Source organism: Primulina eburnea, chromosome 3, assembly GCF_022965805.1.
Source record: "Primulina eburnea isolate SZY01 chromosome 3, ASM2296580v1, whole genome shotgun sequence".
In the NCBI taxonomy this organism is placed as follows: Eukaryota; Viridiplantae; Streptophyta; class Magnoliopsida; order Lamiales; family Gesneriaceae; genus Primulina; species Primulina eburnea.
Genome location: NC_133103.1, coordinates 31,525,753 through 31,547,322, shown reverse-complemented (window position 1 = coordinate 31,547,322; position 21,570 = coordinate 31,525,753). Strand labels below are relative to the sequence as shown.

General features: G+C 36.1%; 2 protein-coding genes across 4 annotated transcripts; one reads left to right on the top strand and one right to left on the bottom strand.

Moving 5' to 3' along the window:
- Window positions 1-13,899: 13,899 nt before the first annotated feature.
- On the top strand, window positions 13,900-16,257 carry LOC140827521 (desiccation-related protein PCC13-62-like). The gene is made up of 3 exons (XM_073190200.1): window positions 13,900-15,203; window positions 15,387-15,612; window positions 15,712-16,257. Exons 1-3 carry the CDS (start codon window positions 14,905-14,907, stop codon window positions 16,093-16,095), a joined length of 909 nt encoding a protein of 302 aa, XP_073046301.1. The 5' UTR covers window positions 13,900-14,904; the 3' UTR covers window positions 16,096-16,257.
- A 135-nt stretch (window positions 16,258-16,392) lies between these two features.
- Window positions 16,393-18,543, bottom strand: LOC140827522 (uncharacterized). 3 transcript variants are annotated; one of them, XM_073190201.1, is made up of 4 exons: window positions 18,471-18,543; window positions 17,411-18,083; window positions 16,922-17,087; window positions 16,393-16,821 (listed from the first exon to the last, which is right to left on the bottom strand). In XM_073190201.1, exons 2-4 carry the CDS (start codon window positions 17,577-17,579, stop codon window positions 16,818-16,820), a joined length of 339 nt encoding a protein of 112 aa, XP_073046302.1. In that variant the 5' UTR covers window positions 17,580-18,083; window positions 18,471-18,543; the 3' UTR covers window positions 16,393-16,817. The 3 variants fall into 3 exon arrangements, with proteins under 3 accessions (XP_073046302.1, XP_073046304.1, XP_073046303.1); XM_073190203.1 differs by having other exon boundaries at window positions 18,477-18,543; XM_073190202.1 differs by lacking the exon at window positions 18,471-18,543 and having other exon boundaries at window positions 17,411-18,464.
- Between the last annotated feature and the right edge of the window lie 3,027 nt (window positions 18,544-21,570).

Genomic DNA, 21,570 nt, shown 5'->3' with positions numbered 1-21,570 from the left:
TCTAATTTTTCCTTACGCTTATAAACCCCTTTATAAGCCGTTCAACACATTGAACTATTTTTACTTCTCAACGGGATCTAGAAAGCTAGTACTTGTGTGGCCTTCAATGGTTCACTGATACAACTAGCCGTGAGTTCACATCTCTATGTGATTCGGACTAAACATGTCCTTATATGAGCATACCCCAATTGCTCCATTCTTATTTATCAACACCTTGATAACAAGAACGTCAGAACTCAAGTCTGATAGTACCCAACCAATCATGTTAAACGCCTAGCAGCATCGCTTACATGATTCCCTAGGTATCAAATGATAGTGCCTGCAAAAACCATTCAATTATGGTTAGCGTAAAGTACGGTCCCTTCAACTCATATAACCCGACCGATTCGACAACCATTGGTTTATCGAGAGTTGTCAATGAATCGATAATATGTGTCATGTCGTAGTTGCATCAATGGTGTAATCTATGAAACCCCTTTCACAATTACCACCATACTCTGGCAAGAGATTTCAACCTACATACACATGATAACACATAGGATATCCATACCAGAAGGTAAGCGGTGAATCCCCGACTACAATGCATCGACTCCTATATGTTTCGACATGACACCCAACCTTGCCACCTGATGACCCCATGAGAGTCGGTAAACAAGTCAAAGTGAAATGCTAGCACATAGAGTCTCAATGTTGTCCCGGGTCATAAGGACTAATGGTGTACAACCATAAACTAGGACATTTCCACTCGATAAGTGAGAACCACTTGGAAAGTCCTTTTATGGAGGGTTGTTCAGTGCACTCAACAAGGAGCACCTATCTGCATGTTCGGACATCACAATGTCCCCTACCAATGAAACATGGTACTCACATCGCAGATACTAGTCTCGAACTCGAGCGGCCTATATCCTTCTTAGTGGCGGCTGAATCGACTAAGAACCGTTTAGAATATACAGTATTACAAATATGAGTTTCATGATACTCATCATATGAGCATCTCATATTCTTTCTACTACTTGTATATTCAAGGGCTTTATCTTTGCAACTAGCATGGGTATACAGATAAAGATGTGCCAAAATAATAATATCAAATATTACTAAAATAAAGATTGCTTATACATAGAGTTTCATTGTGAACACTCGGCCAACACTTGGCTCGACGGGCACCTACTCTAACAAGAAGGTCAGTGGAAGTGCTGTGACATTCCTTGTGCTTTATGTTGATGGCATTCTACTCATTAGGAATGATGTAAGGATGTCGCAATCAACTAAGATATGGTTAGCGAGTAAGTTCTCGATGCAGGACTTGGGTGAAGCATCTTTTGTATTGGGAATACAGATCTATAGAGATAGATCAAAAAGATTGCTTGGTCTCACCCAGTCCACATACATTGATATCATCGTGAAGCGGTTCTTGATGGATGAGTCCAACAGATGACATCTACCAATGTTTCATGGCGTGTCCCTATCCAAATTTATGTCTCCCAAGACTGATGCAGAGATAGCGGCGATGACAAGCATTCCTTATGCATCTGCGATTGGTAGCATCATGTATGGGATGATATCTACATGTCCTGACGTGGCTTTTGCACTAAGTGTAGTGAGTATATATCAATCCAACCCTGATCTTCCACACTGGAAAGCTGTGAAAGATATCCTCAAGTATTTGAGAAGAACCAATAAGTTGTTCTTGGTCTATGGGGGTGGAGAACTGAAATTGGAAGGCTATAACGACTCTAGCTTCCAAAGAGATATAGATGACTCGAAGTCAACCTCTGGGTTCATATTCATGCTCAATGGTGCTACCGTCTCTTGGAAGAGTTTCAAGCAAGACAGTACTGCGGATTCCACCACTGAGGCCGAATATATTGCTGCATCAGCTGCAGCAAAGGAGGCTGTTTGGATAAGGAATTTCGTCCAAGAGTTGGCCGTCATTCCTAATGGAGTTGCTCATGTCCCGGTGTTTTGTGACAACACGGGAGCCATTGCTCAAGCAAAGGAGCCGAGGTCTCATCAGAAGTCCAAACACGTATTGAGAAAGTACCACATCCTCAAAGAGATCATGGAAAGAGGAGATGTCACGATTGACAAAGTCGGCTCTGCATATAATGTTGCTGATCCACTAACTAAGCCTTTACCTGGACCATTATTCTAGAAGCATCGCGAATCGATGGGTTTGAAGCATATGGGTAGTTGGATCTAGTGCAAGTGGGAGATTGTTAGAGTAGGTGCACGTCGAGCCAAGTGTTGGCCGAGTGTTCACAATGAAACTCTATGTAAAAACAGTCTTTTTTTAATAATATTTGAATTTATCATTTTGGCACTTCTTTATTTGTATACTCATGCTAGTTGCATAGATAAAGTCCTTGAATGTAAAAATAGTAGAAAGAATATGAGATGCTCATATGATGAGTATCGTGAAACTCATATTTGAAATACTGTATATTCTAAACAGTTCCTAGTCGATTCAGTCGCCGCTAAGAAGGATATAGGCCGCTAGAGCTCGAGACTAGTATCTGCGATGTGAGTACCATGTTTCATTGGTAGGGGACATTGTGATGTCCGAACATGCAGATAGGTGCTCCTTGTAGAGTGCACTGAACAACCCTCCATAAAGGACTTTCCAAGTGGTTCTCACTTATCGAGTGGAAAGGTCCTAGTGTATGGTTGTACACCATTAGTCCTTATGACCCGGGACAACATAGAGACTCTATGTGCTAGAGTTACACTTTGACTTGTTTACCGACTCTCATGGGGTCATCAGGTGGCAAGGTTGGGTGTTCTGTCGAAACATATAGGAGTCGATGTATTGTAGTCGGGGATTCACTGCTTACCTTCGGGTATGGATATCCTAAGTGTTCTCATTTGTATGTAGGTTTAAATCTCTGATTAGAGTATGGTGGTAATTATGAAATGGGTTTCATAGATTACACCATCGATGCAACTACGACATGACACATTGTATCGATTCATTGACAACTCTAGATAAAACAATGGTTGTCGAATCGATTGGGATATATGAGTTGAAGGGACCGTACTGTACGCTAACCATAATTGAATGGTTCTTGCAGGCACTATCATTTGATACCTAGGGAATCAGGTAAGCGATGTTGCTAGGCGTTTAACATGATTGGATGGGTACTATCAGATTTGGGTTCTGACGTTCTTGTTATCAAGGAGTTGATAAGTGAGAATGGAGCAATCGGGGTATGCTCATATAAGGACATGTTTAGTCCGAATCACATGTAGATGTGAACCCACGGCTAGTGGTATCAATGAACCATTGAGGGCCACACAAGTACTAGCTTTTTAGATCCCGTTGAGAAGTAAAATAGTTCAATGTGTTGAACGGCTTATAAAGGAGTTTATAAGCGTAAAGAAAAATAGAAGTATGACTTCTATGAGAGAAATGTAATTTTTAATTTATGAATGTGTTCCTAAATTAAAAAGGTTGGCCAAATAAATAATGTATTTGAAAATTGTGAATTTCATAAACATTATTATTGACTAAATTAAATTAATTCAAATGTTGAACTAATTTAACGCTAGTGGGCCTAGTAGAGTCCAAATAATTAAATTAATTCAAATGTTGAATTAATTAAATCATATTGGGTCTTGTAGAGCCCAATAGTAAAATAATTATTCAACTAGTGACTTGAGTAAATTCAAGTAATATTTAATTAGTCTCAAATATGTTTGAGATAATTAAAATAAGTCCATGGATTTTTAATTGTTAAAAATCAAATAGATTGCATGCATGGGAGATGAAAGGTTGGGAGACAACTTTTTGTATAACCAAGGCATAGCATGCACATGCTTAACTCAACTTTTTCAAGGACCAAGAAAAGTCTTCCAACCTCATTCTACTCCACACTTTGGCCGAAACTTCCTCTCCATTTTCTCTCTATTTTTCTCTTCATTTTGGTTGAGAAATTATTACACTTTCTCAAAGAAAAATCCTCATATTTTTCTAGTGCAAAATATGAAGGGATCTACCTAATTGACGGTGAGCTAGATTTTGAAGGAAAGACTCAAGGACAAGGAGAGCTTAAGATTGTCATCCTTGTAAAGCTTAGTTGTTTATCAACTAAGTTGGAGGCATAATCAATCTTTCAAGATTGATAGGTAACGATTTCTCAACACCCTATGAATGTCATAGTTTGTGTTTTTGTATATGCTACAACACTAGTACATAGGTGGCCGAAATTTTCTTGTTGAAAATTAATTTTTGAACTTCCGTTGCGCTTTCGGGCACCTAAAATCGATCCCTTTCACATTGGAAGCGTGGATTATTAGGATTCTAGAATCAAGAGTCTAAAATTTTTGTTTATCAAGGATAAGCGAATTTCGAGGGCGAAATTTCTTTTAAGGGGGAAGGATTGTAGAACCCGTAAATCAGACTACGTATATGCCATGCATAATTTCTAGTATTTAAATTAAAAATGATTTCCTTATTATTTAAAGCATTTTAAAGTTGTTAGTCATGATTGTTTATTTTAAATCCCATAAGTTTAGTTTATCTTTTCAGTTAATTAAGTGAGGCCGGACTGGAGATGGAGTATTGAGATAAGTTAATAAAGACTTATTTAAGAAGTGGTAATTTAGCATGTTAATAAATATATTTTAAAAATTTTGCATGCATGCAAGTTATTAAACTTCTTTGGTATTTTATTTAATTGTTTTTAAAGCATTAAATGCATGTTTATTACATTAATTTATGTTTAATTATTTTTATGCATTTTATGTATAATTAATGCATGATATAATTTATTTCATGAAATTTTAAATGTTTTTGAAATAAAGATTTTTATGTTGCATTTCACGCCCAAACAAAGAACGGAGACAAGAAAATTTTAAGGAAAAATTATGTTAATTACATGATTAATTTTTATTAATTAAAATAAGGTGTTTTTAAGAGTATTTTCAAAAATTGGATTTTATTGGATATTTTTAATCGTAAGATTTTTATTTTTACCGGTACGTGAATTTTATCGAATCGAATCACTTTTTTTGGGTTCAGCTAATATTTTCAAAATATTTCCAATACGAAATATTTTTGGGAGTGTGTTTGAGTTTAATGGACCTATTTTTAAGTTTATTGTACTTAAAATCCTTTTTATTTAAAATTAAGGCTGATTAACTAAATTATTATCTATATAATTAACATTTAAATAATCCCTAAGCTCCCCACTTAACCTAAATCACTCTTCACCAGCCGCCCACCCCCTCCAATCAGACATTCTCTTCGAGTGTGCTATAGCAAGGAGATTCAGTTTCTCCTTCTTCATCAACTCAAGCTCTCTTCACTCTCGGTTTGCTTTCCTTTGAGCTTTTATGAACCAAAAATCATCAGGCACGCTTTTATCTTTATTCTCACGTCATACACGTCAATATTATACTGAATTTCATGTATTTGATCAAGCATGTACCGATCTATTGTGTGCATGATTTTCAGAGTGTTTAAGGGTCCTTTAGATGCAAGATTCAGGTTGTTTTCAAGAGGGCTAGAGTTCGGTTTTGGTCCTTGAGGGTGCAGGTTAGGTACGGCTCATGGGGCTGAGTCCATAGGGTGTCAAAGGAGTGAGTCATGGTCCTAGGATGGGCTGGGCACATCTGGTGTAGTGGTGGGGTGGCCGACCAAATAACGGTGCAAGAAATCCCAAGCGCAAGGTTTAGAGGGCAAGATCAAGGGGTCTGCATGGTTTGGTGCATGGGCTGGTTAGACAGGGCTAGACTGGTTCAGGAGGGTTTGTTCAAGGCCGTAGGTTGGTTGGTTCGAGTCTGTTTGGGGCTGGTGTAGGCTAGTATCGAATTTAAGGCTTGGGTGCATAACTTAGATTTTTGGAATAAGGATGTGCAGAAATTTCAGAAGGTTACAGCAGGTAATTTGATGGTTTAAAGGATCATCTAGGTTGTGGTTCGTGTAGGATATGGTTTAATTATATGTTGGTAAGTTATGGTTTAAGTTTGGGAAAATTCAGTTAAGTTTCGAGTCGATTCGGGTTAAAATGGGACCCCGGTCCAAGTTTTAAAACGAATCGGTTAAGTTGTATATTGGGCTCGAGTTTATGTCTAGAAATGATTTTAAATATGTTTTAGGATATTTTAAGGAGTTTGGTAAACTTCGGGTCAATTTTAGAGGTCCAGGGATGAAACGGTAATTTTTGGGTTTTCAGGGGCAAAATGGTCATTTTGCACCCGGGCTGAGATTTTGGTCCTGGCAGCGCTCTGAGCACAAATTCATGATATTTCTAAATGTTCATGCATCACGTTTATGATTTTTACGCTATTATAATAATTAGGGTGCATGCTTGGTTTAAAGGAATTAAGAGAGAAAAAGTGAGAAAGTGAAGAGCACTTCGTCTCCGCCGCGCCGCGTCGTTATTTCGTTTTTTTTTTCTGTCAAAACAAACCAAGGCATGTTTATATCTTCTTTCACTCTTCAATCAAGCCATATAGGTATTTTTAAATATCGCAAGTACATGATTTTAATGCAAGAAAATCGAAATTGTTCATCTTTAATTATGTTGGTTAATTATATTACGTGCAATCATTCATTTTGAGATTTATGTGATATTGCTTGTGGCCATCTCACTATCATGGGAGCATTATTTCACCGGGTCGCCAGTTACCGGTCAGTTCAGTTATGTACCACCCAGTATACTGTGGCATTAGTCTGATCAGACGTTCATTACTTCACTCGGTCGCCAGTTACCGGTCAGTTCAGTTCAGTGCAGGGGCCACTTGCGTAGACCATAATCTCAACAGAAAATTTATGACATGCTATTTTTATACAGGGCTCCAAGGAGCAAACATTTTCACTATGATTTTCAGTTCAGTTATGCACGTATTATAATTGCTCATGACAAGTTATTTTCACATTATGCCTCATGACATGATATTTTTATTCCATGCAAATTTTACTATATTATTTACTCGTTATTTACGATATATGCATGCTGAGTCTTTAGGCTCACTAGACTTGATTGTTGTAGGTACTGATGATGTCGGGACCGAGGGCGGGGACCAGTGAGCTAGCTTGGGTCGGCAGTAGTGGCACCCGAGGACCTCATTTACTGCGCTTACCATTTTTTTATGCTCAAAAATTTTATCAGTGTTGGATTAATTTAAATAATTTCTTCCGCTGTAAATTTTGAACAATTAAACTTGATTTATCAATTTAGTTCGTGAATGAGGCAATTTTGATTATTTTAAAGAGAAAATTTTTAAATTTTTCCGTAAATATTCAAACATGAATTTTCGGGCCATTATATATCCAGACCTAAGATCTATCTTTGAAAATACCGAAGCTCCATGCAATTGATCAAATAAATCATCGATTTGGGGCAGTGGATAATTATTCTTCATTGTCACTCTATTTAGCTCCCTACAGTCGATGCATAACCTCATAGTTTCATCCTTCTTTTTCACAAATAGCATTGGCGTGCCCCACAGCGAGAAACTCGGGTGAATAAATCCTTTGTCTAATAGCTCTTGAATTTGATCTTTTAATTCCTTCATTTCGGCCTGTGCTAATCAATATGGTGCCTTAGAGATCAGCATTGTACCGTACATCAACTCAATAGCAAATTCTACTTCTTTTTCAGGTGGAATACTAGATACATCGTCAGGGAACACTTTCGGAAAATCCTTGACAACCTTCACATCCTCGATAGATTGACTGTCAATGTTGGGTGCAGATATAATACTAGCAAGAAAACCTTGGTAACCCCTTTGAATAAGTTTCTTCGTATGCATGCATGAAATGATATGCGGCATTTGATTGTTTCGTGCAGCCTCAAAGATGAACGCTTTTTCATTGGGCGGTCAAATAGATATTGTCCTCCGCCGAAAATCAATAGTTGCCTCATTCAATTTGAGCCAATACATGCCCAAAATAATGTCAAAATCAGGCATCGGTAGCACAATAAGGTCTGCTCGTATACTATTATTTTGTAATTTTAGTTCCACGTTCTTAACCATGCTACTAGAGACCATATGCTCGCCAAAAGTACTGTAACTCTGAATCCTGACTCCACATCTAATGGTAAGGTTCCCAATTTCTTCACGAAGGATTCAGATATGAAAGAATGTGTATCTCGGAGTTTAATAAAGCGTAAGTAGCTATTCCTGGTAGCAATATTCGTCTTGTAATAAGCGTAGTGTATGGCTCCGCTTGCTCAACATGCATCACATATGCCCTTCCAGTCATGGGTTGCTTGAGCTTCGGGAAATCCCCAGCCTTGTGCCCCATCTCTCCACACTTGAAGAACTTGTAGGTGCCCCACATACACTTGCCATAATGGTAACGATTGCACTGCTTGCACTGTTGCTTCTTCGGGAAATTTTCTTTAAATGTTTGTCCTTGTGGTTTCGACTTTCTCGGCCGCTTAGGTGGTCCCATGAATGGTTTCTTACTCCGCTGACTCGATTGCTGATTAGTTTGCTGAGCACGATTCCTTTTATGTTGCATCTCTCAATCAATATCCTTGAGTGATTGCTCGGCTCTAAAAGCTTTGGCAACGGCAGTAGTGTAATCACCAGGATCAATTTGCATCACATCGCGACAGATCTTGGGCCTCAATCCATCAAGGAAGTGTATTAATTTCTCCGTCGCATCATTCGCAATCAAGGGCACAAAATGACAGCCCCTATCAAACTTCTACACAAACTCAGCAACAGACAGATCTCCCTGACGGAGACTCATAAACTCTCTCTTAATCCTAGAACGGACATCAGATGTGAAATATTTGTCGTAGAACACCCTCTTGAAGTCCTCCCAATTCAATGTCGCCAAGTTCACTCCCCGCTCCGCTCCCTCCCACCATAAGAAAGCATCGCCATTTAGCAGATAGATGATACAACGAACTCAGTCAGCGTCCTCCATATAAAGAAAAATAACCTCCAAAGATCGAATTCATCCCTTAGCAACAAGTGGATCAGTAGTTCCATGAATATCCTCGGGGTTCATCCTCCTAAAACGCTCATAGACTACCTCCGGTCGAACCCCTCGCAGAATTTCCAACATGCTGCTCCAGTAATTGTGCCATGCCCGCTAGTACACGAGCGCTAGCATCCTGATTAGGACGAGGATGTGGAATCTCCACCACGAGTCTACCCTCACTACCACTGCTAATAACTTGTCTAGGAGGCATTTCTATACAATTTGTCCCAACCACGTGACCAACATGCACTTAACTAAAATAATATGAACCTAACCTCTACATCATGGATCATGTAAGCATTAAAGAATTTTAGCATATAAAATATAAAGCAGTAAAAACTCAGATACTTGAGGCGTGACTTCTTGAGCTTCTCGGAGTAGCAGTACAAACCCTTTGGGGATCCTTGGCTCTGATACCAACTGAAACAACCCTCACCTTTTACTTTAAATTTCCACTAAATTTTTCTCTCCATTAATTCGAAAACCAACAATTAAAATAAATTAACATTTTCCATAACTCAAATAATTTAACAATTTAAATCTCAAGTACATAAAATCCCTAAATATCGTCAATTATAAAAATTCAACTTCTACCTTGGATATGATCAAAACTAATTTCTAAATAAAGCATAGAATTTCTAATAAAATCCATAACAAAAATCCTTTAGAACTTTTGACTAACAAGCTAATGCGGAAAATAAAGTCCCTCGAAAGTGTACTGCTGTACTCGATCCACTCAAGCGTCAATGCCTCCCTCAGTATCATCATCACCTGCATCATTCAAATCTAGTGAGTTTAATACATATACATGCACATGCATTAAAATCATACTTTTATTTAAAATAATTTTAAGCATAAATAAATCATATATCATAAAATCATGAAATCGTAAAACTTTGCATCATTTATCATTTTGGGTGAAGTTTGATCTTTGAAATTGACTAGCTTTTTATCCTCTGGTCGACTGATTAGTCTTAGCTCACCATTGCGCATTGGAACGGGCATTAGGCACCAAAGTAAAAATAAGAAAATACGATCGTCGAGCTCCCTCTGGGGCCTTGTCTCGTAAACGGGCTCCCTCTGAGCCTTTTCCTTCACGATATTCCCATAAAATTGTAAGTTCTCTTTTCCCACGTAAAACATATCCCCCACATATCCTCTATCCATTTTGTCACAGTCAATTCAAATCCGTCAAAATATTTTTGCTATTCTTTTATTTCATAAAGTAACATGACTTTCCAAAAATAACATTTTTTTCCAGTCAAAATTTTACAGTTTTACAATAAATCATAAAATATCATATTTTCATCAAAATCATCATAATATATCATTTAACATGCGTTATGACCCTTCGGAACGTTGTCAACCATTTTCGTACTAACCCAGTGTAAAATAACTGTTTTGCCCCTAGACGTAAAATTTCTTGATTTTGACTTTTTCTTACTGTTATTGACTCTAAACCATCCCAAATAATTATTTATTCTTACATTAAATTTTATATTTTTATTTGACGTAGATTCGAGGATCTTGGTTTAATTCTTTTATTATTAATTCGCAAAACGATTAATTCCCGAATTAATTCAGACTCTAATATTTTCTTTCCAAATTCTAAACATAGACTTTTAATACCTAAAATACCCTCGTGAACCATTAATCGACCCTCGTGGACCATGGTTCGACCCTTTTAATCTTCCTAGCCATAATTCGAACCATAAGCTAACCCACCGAGCCAATTCTCAATTTTCTTGGACCATGGTCGAGACACCTCTAGCCATCACCTGATCAGACCTCCTAGGGACCCAACCAAACACCCCTGGACCACGCCCCCATCCCGCTCACGACGCACCTGCGCACAAGGAACAAGAGTCACGCAGTTTCCCACTAACTCTGGTCAAGCAGCCTTGGACCAAGCCGCACCAGCCCGAGCCCTGATCCTAGATCAACCTCCCTAGACCCTACTGGACCATTCCTAAACCACCCTGCCCTAGCCAGAAGCCCTTCCTTCCATGGTCACACCTAGCGTGCATGGGGAAAGTCCTTGCACGCATGGACTCTCTCCCCTTCGACCATACGTGAGTACTAGGCATGCTAGGACTCCTCCTACACTGAAACACATCCAGCACGATCCTTGCCTAAGCCCTGGCCGAGCCTCACGCTGGTTCCTCCAACTAGCCAAACCCAAGCCATGAAACTCATGAGGAAAACCCTAGGTTCTTTCTTCCTAGAAAACCTCGACTTCAAGCCTTAGTTTCAATCCTTAACGAATCTTTTCCCGTCTCTTAAACACCTTCTATTGCCAGTGTGTCCTTAGGAATCATAACGTTAAAGAAACAAGTACAAAAACGTCAAAACTTTTGAAAATAATCGTCGTATCATTAAACCATTGAACGTAAATATTTTTCATGCTAAAATAATTAAAAAAAAATGAACATTATGGTTTGAAAGATGATTCAATGGGTTTAGAAAACGTACCTTTACGTTTTAAAACGCTCGAATATATGATCGTCAGCGAGGGGACACGAAAAGAGACAAACAAACGACGAAGAACCCTAGCTTGTCCTCCTTGATATTTTCTGAAAGTTTAGTGTGTGTTGTGTGTGCTGGTGTCGGCTGGTTTGTGTTTTAAAAGACCTAGGTTTTTATTTTTTTATAGATTTAATTTGCAGTTTAAAGAGCTTAAGTTTTGGGCTTTCAAGTATAGGAGCAATTGAGCCCACTCAAATTAGTTAAATTGAGCCCAATAACAATTATTGAATTAAAAAATAAAAGTTTATAAATTTAGTTTTCAAATATAATGCATTTGATATTTTTAAAATCCATCTTTGCTCAAAACTGGCTTCCCGGGTAAAATCGAGCTAGTCTAGTAAAATAATTTGAACTCTATTATTTTTAGAAAAATTTAATCATTTTTAATTATATCAAGAAGTCTTGAAAATATTTAATGAATATATTTATTTTTATCTCCGTCGTCCCCGGTCTCTTTTCCCATTATTAAATATTCGGATAAAATCCTTCAATTTCATGAAATCATGTCATATAATCATACAATCATAGCTTTAATCATATAATATGCATCAAGTAAGCAGTTAAGATTAATTATGCAAATCAAGTAAGAAATTTAAATCGTTTGCACGTATGTAGTTTACGCAGATTGGTTTTTGGGCGTTGCAAGATTCTTGGAAGATTTAGAAAACCAGAAGACAGAAGAATCTTCCACTCCTCAGAGAAAGATATTAACCTTGAGATTTACTCGTTGAAGAAGGAATGCATAATTTAGACACATATTTATTATTGAATTGTAAATTGTAAATTTTGTATATTGATTGTAAAATTCGTGTTAAAAATGGTGTCAAAATGATGCAAGCATGACAACGACAAATGTTATTCAAAGATTCCAAAAATACCGTTGAAAATATCTATAAAAGGAAGACAAGTTCTCCAAGAAAATGCATGTTTTATTTCAATTTTTTATTCTCTCTCTCTCTTCTCTCTCTCTCCACTAACATTCATAGTGTTCTTATCCTTCAAACTTTATGTTCTTAAAGAAATTGTTAATCCTTTAAACATTCGTATTGAAGTTTTTATTTTGATTCCAAAGTGTGTTTGATTTATATGTTAAATACTATTATATATATTATATTATATATTATATGACCGGTTAAACCGCCTAAATATATATAAATTCTTATATATATATATATATATATATATATATATATATATATATATATATATATATAAAAGATTGTATGCAATGTGGTGTTCTTTCCAAAAATATGCTTTACATACAATCCTTTAAAGATTGTATACAATCAGAAACTGGAGGAAACTCAAATCTTTTAAGATCTTTAAATTCATGTACTTAAATACTAATATATATTATACATAATATGTGGCTGGTTAAACCGTCTACTTTATTTTTTCTTTGCATCAACAATATTAGAATATTTGGTCTGTGTGAATTTTATCTTGTTTTAATCAGAATAATTATACTAAGGTCAAGCCCAACGTGTAGGCCTAGGTGTTGTATAAAAGAATTACTTTATATAGAATAATTTTATCTTCGTTTTAATCTATAGTAAGGTCAAGCCCAACGTGTAGGCCTAGGTGTTGTATAAAAGAAGTACTTTATATAGAATTGCTTCAATATTATATTATACACGTTTCACTTGGATGAAATAACGATTGTTACAACTGCACTAATATTCTCGAGTAGGTCTTATGTGAGACCGTCTCACGAATCATAATCCGTGATACGGATCAACCATGCCCATATTCACAATAAAAAGTAATACACTTAAAAGTAATACTTTTTCATGGATTATCTAAATAAAGATCCGTTTCACAAAATACGACCCGTGAGACCGTCTCACACAAGTTTTTGCCAATATCCTCATTTCACAGTACCCAAATCTAAGAATTTTTATTTTTATTTTTATGTTTTGTACAGTTTTGAATTATAGGCCTCAAGTCCTTAACTTCAAATTCTTAGTGGATACTAGTTATAACGCGCAAATAATAATAATAATAATAATAACAATAATAACAATAATAATAATAATAATATTATTATTATTATTATTATTATTATTATTATTATTATTAAAATAAATAATAATATATTAAAAATATATAAAAATTGTTGTCATTTTTTATGTCGTAAAAAATATAAAGAGACGAAGTTGGCGTAAGTGAACATTTATAATTTCCTTTATACCGTGACTATATAGGGGTTCCTAAAAACTTGCGAAAAAACACAAAATCCAGGAAAAAAAAGTGGATAAATCAATAGACTAATTGACTGCTACTAAAAGAAGATTGATATCTTCGGGAATAATAAATGCAACATCAATGAGCACAAAAATAATTTTCCTAAGAGACTCATAATATAGTTCAATTTATTTACAATAACATAATCAAGTTTAGTACAAGATCTTGCTAATATTTTGGTTACTAAATTATTGAAATTCCAGCTCGTGGCGGGACCCTTAGGGGTCGCATCAGGCCAAGACGCGGCTCTTCAGGCACTACTTTACGAACGTCCCGCTTTACCCGTGGTACCCAATGGTTATACCGTTGCAGAATTCACATATAAGATCTCAAAGCTGAGGAATAAGCTGAGGAATCAAGGGGTGAAAGATGAAGTCTGATCGTTAAGCCCGGGCAAGGTTCGGAGAGGAAAACCGAGGGTAATGTGCTAGCAGGCGACCAAGGTTCGGTGGCATTCGATTGAACACCCGGGTAAAATACTTAAGATTGTGTGGGGAGGAGGCTCGGCCTGGTGGATTCTACCCGATGGAGCTGATGGTGAGATAGCCAAGTCCTACTTTGAAATGAGGATACATATAATTTTCTTTTGTTTTTCACACTATGGTGGTCATGTATTTTGAATATAGGGTGAGTGAACCTTCACAAAAAGATGGCAGATAGCTGCATTTTGGCCTCAGAAATAAATAGTCAAAAGTATTCAAACAAACGAGAATACACCCACACATCCTAAATATTTTATCCATAATTTAGAAAATGCATATTTTAGTAACTCCTCCATAAATCAAACCGTAACCTTTCTAAATTAAAATCAAACTCAAATTCGAAAGTAAATGGTTAATCGAGCCGAACTCGAATTTGGTAGTGCATTTTTTTTTAAGGTTAGAGATTAGTCGTGTAACTATGTGTTCCATTAGAGCTGTGTGTGGAAACGCCAAGAAAGACGTGCCTTATCTCAACAATGACAATGTGGCTCCCTTTCCCTTCTCTAGAATTAAATGCTCTTGAAAAGTAGCAAAAATCCAATCTCTACGTGGCAACTTAATAAAACATTTCTATATAACAACTAACCCTTTACTCGACTAAGGCGGCGCCTATTTTTGTTATAAATAGCAACCCCAAGAATTTAATTTGCATGAAGAAAACCCGTCGATAGAACATATCACAAAAACCAAAAAGTTGAGCCATCTAACATCATGTCGAGAACAATGTCGATTTCCACCTCCCTCCTCCTCCTCCTACTCCTCCAAGGCGGCTCTGTGTTGCCCGAGGATCTGCCAACATCGGATGTCGATCATCTGGAGTTCCCTTTGAATTTGGAATACATGGAAGCTGAGTTCTTCGCTTGGGGAGCTTTCGGGCATGGCTTGGACGTTCTTGAGCCTAACCTTACGTCAGGAGGCCCACCGCCTATCGGTGCTCAGATTGCTAAACTCAGTCCATTGATAAGAGACATCATAGGACAGTTTGCATACCAAGAATTTGGACACGTGAGGTCAGTTCCCGTTCCCTTGCTCCACGCCATTATTTATGTCATCCTTTATTTCATATTTCAATATACGGCACACAAGCGTGCAGCCACTCTGGGTCTTAGTATGGATATTGGAATCTACAGAAACCGACCTATGCAATAAAGTACTCTTGTAACAAGCTGTATCTTGTTTGATGCATATTGCAGGGCAATAAAAAAGACAGTTCCTGGATTTCCCCGACCCCAACTTGACCTAAGCACAAAATCGTTTGCAACCGTGATGAATAATGCATTTGGGAAAGAGTTGGATCCTCCATTTGATCCCTATGAGAATGATCTCAACTATCTGATTGCAAGCTATGTTATCCCCTATGTTGGCCTCACAGGATATGTCGGAGCTAATCCAAAACTCCAATCCCCAACCGCCAAAAAGGTGATACTCAGTCTTCTCTTTTACGTCGTTTAAAATCAAAGTTTTATAATAACCTTCGTTAACAACTGATATTGGGTTACTGATTTATCGAAATTCCAGCTTGTGGCGAAACTCTTAGGCGTCGAAGCAGGCCAAGATGCGGTCCTTCGGGCATTACTCTATGAACGTGCCTCTGTACCAGTGGCACCCTATGGTTATACAGTGGCAGAATTTACAGATAAGATTTCAAGCCTGAGGAATAAGCTTGGAAATCAAGGATTGAAAGATGAAGGTCTTATTGTTCACCCCAGCCAAGGTCCAGAGGGGAAAAGTGCAGGTAATGTGCTAGCAGGCGATGAAAACTCGTTGGCATTTGATCGAACACCCAAGGAAATACTTAGGATTGTGTATGCAAGTGGGAAGGAGAGTGAGCCTGGTGGATTCTACCCCAACGGAGCTGATGGTGAGACAGCTAAGTCATACTTGAAGTTAAGTTGCATATAGTTTGTTTTCTTAGACGAAGATGGTTATGTATTTCGGACATATAGTGAACCCTTTCAGAATGTACCCTTTTAGAATGTATGTATAACTATGCTGAGTTCTTAACTACCTATAATAAAGAGCCAGAAATGCTCTAATAAAGCGTATTCAGTTTCTGGAATTCTACTTTTTAAATATTTAACTCAGTATATGGATTTTCACCAAACCTTTTGACTGTTCTATGTTTTCAAACATGTTGTTAGACCAAGCTTTATTGAACTGCATTATGGCACATTAAATAACCACTAAACAGCATCAAAATAAACAGAAGAACCTGATCACCCTCAAATATATTATCGATTCAAAACACACCATTTCTTAATAAGCAACAAGACACACTCAGCCTAACAAAATGTATTCTCAATGAAAATGAGAACGTAAAATGAGCAAACTTGGACAAAAGAGCATCAAGAAAGAAAAGGGAAAGCTAGCTTCTCTCTGCAATTTCAAATACAATTTCGGCATACTAATGGAAAAAACACAGTAGAGATTGGACAATAAATTATTCAGCCCTTCAGTATTTACTATCACTGAACAAGGCATAACAGATCTATGTAGTTTTCGATTCAGAGGAAATTTTAAACAGCGAAACTGTGAATTGTTTACTTATCTTTCCCCAAGAAACTTGTTTCAACGGATATTTCTCTTTCCTCATCCTTGCAATCTAAACCAGGCACCAGTTCCATTTAACTGCAAAAAACCAAGAAAATGTAAGCTCAATCATGCAGACCAGCAGTTGGTTATTCGTTAATATAATAACTAAGACAGAGAAATTAGAAAGATAACATACAAGGGAGATCCAGCGCTCATCAAGGGTTCATTACCCATGGATAAATTTTTCCGGTTTTGAACTTGAATGACGATAGTATTTCCAGTTATTTCACTACTTGATTCAGAATATCCATGGACGTGAATGGCGGTGTTATTCCTCGGGTGCATTCCTGAAGGGTGGCATCCTAATGAAACACAATAAAGAATCAGGTAAGTATTCTGATAGCCACGATTGCGCTGGTAAAATCTAGCAAGATTAGTTCTTTTTCATCTCACTCGTGCATCAAGTTATAAACGTATTTAGTCTTTAGTTAGCTATAGCTGTAAGAAGAATACGCATATAATTTCAATTGTTTTAAGATATTTGTAAAAATAATACCCTTTTCAACAAGTCACAGCATGAGCCCCGACTAAGAAAGTGATACCAATCATAAGTATATTGCAATTGAGGAATCAAATTCAGCAATCAGTAAAGCAAAGGAATAGCTTGAAACAAGCTAAACGTTACCTTTAAAAATTATGGCTATACAAAACAAAACGGTGAACAGTAAAGCAACCAAATTGCCACTTGTTGAAGCAGATGCAGATGCTGATGATGAAGCTTTCGACGATTTCATTTTCTTCAACGCCTTCATTCGTTCAATCCTAGCACGTTTTATCATGGCAAGTTCCGCCATCTCTTTAATAAGCTTCTGATCAGCTGCATCAATCGAAGATCTCGGTGGACGCGGAGGTTTAGGAGGCTTTTTAACACTCGTTGACTTCCGACTATCTTTCCTTGGACTCTTGCCCAAATCTGAAGAAATCTCACTGACATTTTTCTACATTTACAGGAAGGCTCGCTGAAATTTCACCATTCTCCAATTCATCTAGAACCATCGGCATACCACATGCTGTGAAAGATACCACCTTTCCAACTTGATCATCCAAAATTTCAAGACTCGCTACTTCTTTGCTTGAATTTACACAGGTCTCAATATCAATCACAATGTCTCTTTCTTTTACAGAAGTAAGATCCATTTTAGGACTTTTATTCCTCCGATTCAAGCAAATACAAAATTCAAATTTAGCCAGCTAACCATTCAACCAAAATTACATAGAATATATAAATTCAAGCACATGAACAAAAGGTAATCCGAAGTCATTTCTTCAAACCGCCTCATAAAATTTCCAACAAAATCCTGCGTGCATTAAGCAAAAAAGTCTAACAAAGAGGAAAATGGTCAGTAAAACTTCAAGAACACATCGTATATAGTGAATCACAATGAAATAACCATAAACATCCGACCGAGCAGATAAATATGAAAATAAAGACAACAAATTAGATTCTTCAAAATGTAGTGCATTAGGCGCAAAAAGTAAGAATACAAACTTCACATTCAATAATTGATACAGATTACAGAGATTTTCGGGCAGTCAAACCACGTATTGCAGCAACACAACATCAAAATAAACGAAAAAGGGTAACCATAAACCCACCAAAATTTACTAAAAAATGCATTAACAAGCGACAAAATCAAAATCACTCGCATACACAATTAAGCACCAACACACAACAAAGTAAAAACCTTTACTTAAAGAGCAAGAATCCCAGATCCAACAACGCGAGAAACATCAGATTCCAAATAAAAAGACATTAAGGGTGTATTCAATCTAAATTTTTAATGATTTTTAATGATTTTTTTTTAAAAGGTGGACTTTTGTGGAGTTGATGGATTTTGATTGACTTTTATAGAATCTCATAGAATTGTAAAACATATTTCATAGATTTTTATAGACTTTTTTTGTAGACTTTTGTAGACTTTTGTAATTGTGATTTATTTTTTTATTAATTTTTTTTAAATAATTATTGGACATGTATAACCTGTTCAATTTTAAATTTTTATTTATTTATGAAAATGTAAATGAATTTTACTTATTTAAAGGTTAAATAAATTTAATTTGTGAAAAACGACAAATGAACTATCCAATTTATTGAAATCAAAATTTCAATTCTTTATGTCAATTCAATATATTAATGAACAATATTTTTATAAGTTCATAATAAAATTTTATTAAAAGAACACTCAAAATAATGAGTAGTCTTTTATAAAAAAAATCTAATCATTACTGACAATTTAAACGACATCGTTCTACATTTCATTGGTTATGGTATCCCTCCATGCATTAGCATTTGCTCGTTGTTGTTTTTGAGTATTAAATAACTGATCAAAGTCGTCACCTTCATAAACTTGTGTTGATGAAGACAATTGAGCTTCATTATCTAGTTCAATTTGAAATTCATCAAATTGACACTTCTTTCAAAGAAAATTGTGTAATATAGCACATGCCAATACAAGCTCTATTAGGGGTGGAAAAAAATACCGAATTTTCGATATACCGAGATTACCGTAACAAAAAAATATTGAATTTACCGAATTTTAAGTATACCGAAGATTTCGGTACAGTAACGATATCCAACTTGAAAATTTTGGTATATACGAAATACCGAAAAAATATACAAAATTTTTAAAATATATAATATTTTAAAACAATAAATTATAAATTTTTTTAAATTGTAAGGTTTTTTGGTTCGGTATACCGAAAATTTTGGTATAATATCGGTATGAATTTGCTTATACAATAATTTAATATATAGATTAACTAAAATTAAAGAAAATAATTAAAAATAAAATGTTATATAATAATTAATAAAAAAATTAAATTTTAATTACGTTTTTAAAAAGTACAAATAAAATGAAAAATAAATAGATGAGAAAAGAATGAAAGTTTGTATTGAATATGTGAATTTGGGAGATTTCTCAATTAAATGTACATCCAAATCTTTAGGTTGAACCAAAGACTTTTGTTGACATTTTATTGTTGTACATTAGGTTATAATTCTTGTACTTAATAGAATTCCATAGAGTCATTAAAAGTCTATTGACATTTTGAATACCCATAGACTTTTGTAGAGTTTTTAAAAGTCAAGTTTGAATACCACATGACTTTTTAAAATTCTACAAAAGTTTATATTGAATACCACTAAACTTTTATGGAGTATATAAAAGTCTAGTTTGAATACCTCTAGACTTTTAAACTCCATAAAAGTCATTAAAAGTCTATAACCAATACACCCCCCTAAGTAAAACTTGAAATAGGATATCCAAGTTTCAATCTTTCCCCCTCCCCTCATCTTTTAAGTTGCAGCGTTGACTATATACACGGCGGAGTAGAGACAACTTGGGATACACGCACGAGGTTTTGGGCCTCCTGGAACAACGAGGAAAGGGGTTATTTTAATGTTAATTTATCCCAGGTAATATCACTACTGTTTTATTAAGGCTGAGGGGCTTATACAAACTGCCAATCCTGCAGACACCAATTTTTCTTCCCCTTTTGCCCTTTTGCTTCAAAACAATAATATTTCTCTCTCAAAATCTTCTCAAATCTCCAACAAAACCGTTCCATAAAATTATTCTGCACGATTCTCTCATACTCCACTATTCTCTCTGCATCATCTTCATAAATTAACCATCCCTCACACCGACTCTGCACGAATTGCGGCACTACATTTCGAGCACTTGAATGCAAAAACTCATCCTACTAAAAAATCGGCACTCCGGCGATGTACTCGGCCGCATCGGCCAGCTTTCCAAGCGTGTTTCCTCTGTATGCAATACACCTCCACACTCACTCACCGTCATCACACACACACATACGCACACATTTATCGATTCCATCTCCATTAAACTTTCGATGTATTGTCGCCATCTCAACTTTGCAGGTGAACAAATCGGTAGGTCCGTTCGATGCGTTGGTCAGTTTTCCCCTGAATTCCCGGACCATCTCGAGGAGTTTAACGACTACGTCGAAGGACGCTCTCAAATCCCTATTCCGACTTACTTCATCGGCGATTACGGTGTTGGTTCTGCAAAGATTTTGTCTGCTGCTGCAAGAAATTCGGCAAACCTAGGGTTTAAGATGGATGGCTTTAAAGTGAATTTGTATTGGTTGTGAGGCAGTGGAAAGTTCACGCTACACGGTATGTAATTACCTACTCTAAAGTCTTAACAATTTTGCCTTTTTAATTTGAGTTAACTATTGAACACTTTTTGCTCGTGGTTTGAACTGGTTCTTCAATATGTTCTGTGTATGTATGGCTTTTTTAGTAGGATGAGTTTTTGCATTCAAGTGCTCAAAATGTAGTGCCGCAATTTGATCGCACAGTAATTAAAGAGATGGACGTGACAAAAACATAACTAGAACTGTTTCTCATGAAACCTTGCTAACCAAATGTAACAAATGAAGTTAAACAATTCATTTAAAATCCGATCTTAAAATGCTAGATAATGTTCTCTCATTTACATTCCCTACTATTTTATTAAATCAAATAAAATGGGATGTTTGAACCTAATCAAATAATTGAATTTTGTAATATAAAAAATATATACTTTCTGTGTTGAATTTTGTTACCTTTGTTGGTTTTCGAACCCATTCCAATAATTGAATTATTTGAATATTAAAAAAAAAATTCTGTTTTGAAATTTGCTAGTTTTGTTGAGGGTGTGTTTTATTGCAAGGTTTTTTCTACGGTAGAAAACTCGCCACTTTGCAGAAGGGAAATGACCGTTTTAGATTTAACAGTAAATTTTGTGTTTTAGAGTGAATGAATCTTCCATGGTTAGA

Excerpts from the sequence above, each read along its gene's own strand:
- LOC140827521 (XM_073190200.1), top strand. The coding sequence starts at position 14,905 with ATGTCGAGAACAATGTCGATTTCCACCTCCCTCCTCCTCCTCCTACTC. Across the intron at positions 15,204-15,386 it reads CAAGAATTTGGACACGTGAG|GGCAATAAAAAAGACAGTTC; the intron begins GTCAGTTCCCGT and ends TGCATATTGCAG. Across the intron at positions 15,613-15,711 it reads AATCCCCAACCGCCAAAAAG|CTTGTGGCGAAACTCTTAGG; the intron begins GTGATACTCAGT and ends TCGAAATTCCAG.
- LOC140827522 (XM_073190201.1), bottom strand. The coding sequence starts at position 17,579 with ATGGCGGAACTTGCCATGATAAAACGTGCTAGGATTGAACGAATGAAG. Across the intron at positions 17,088-17,410 it reads TATAGCCATAATTTTTAAAG|GATGCCACCCTTCAGGAATG; the intron begins GTAACGTTTAGC and ends GTGTTTCATTAG.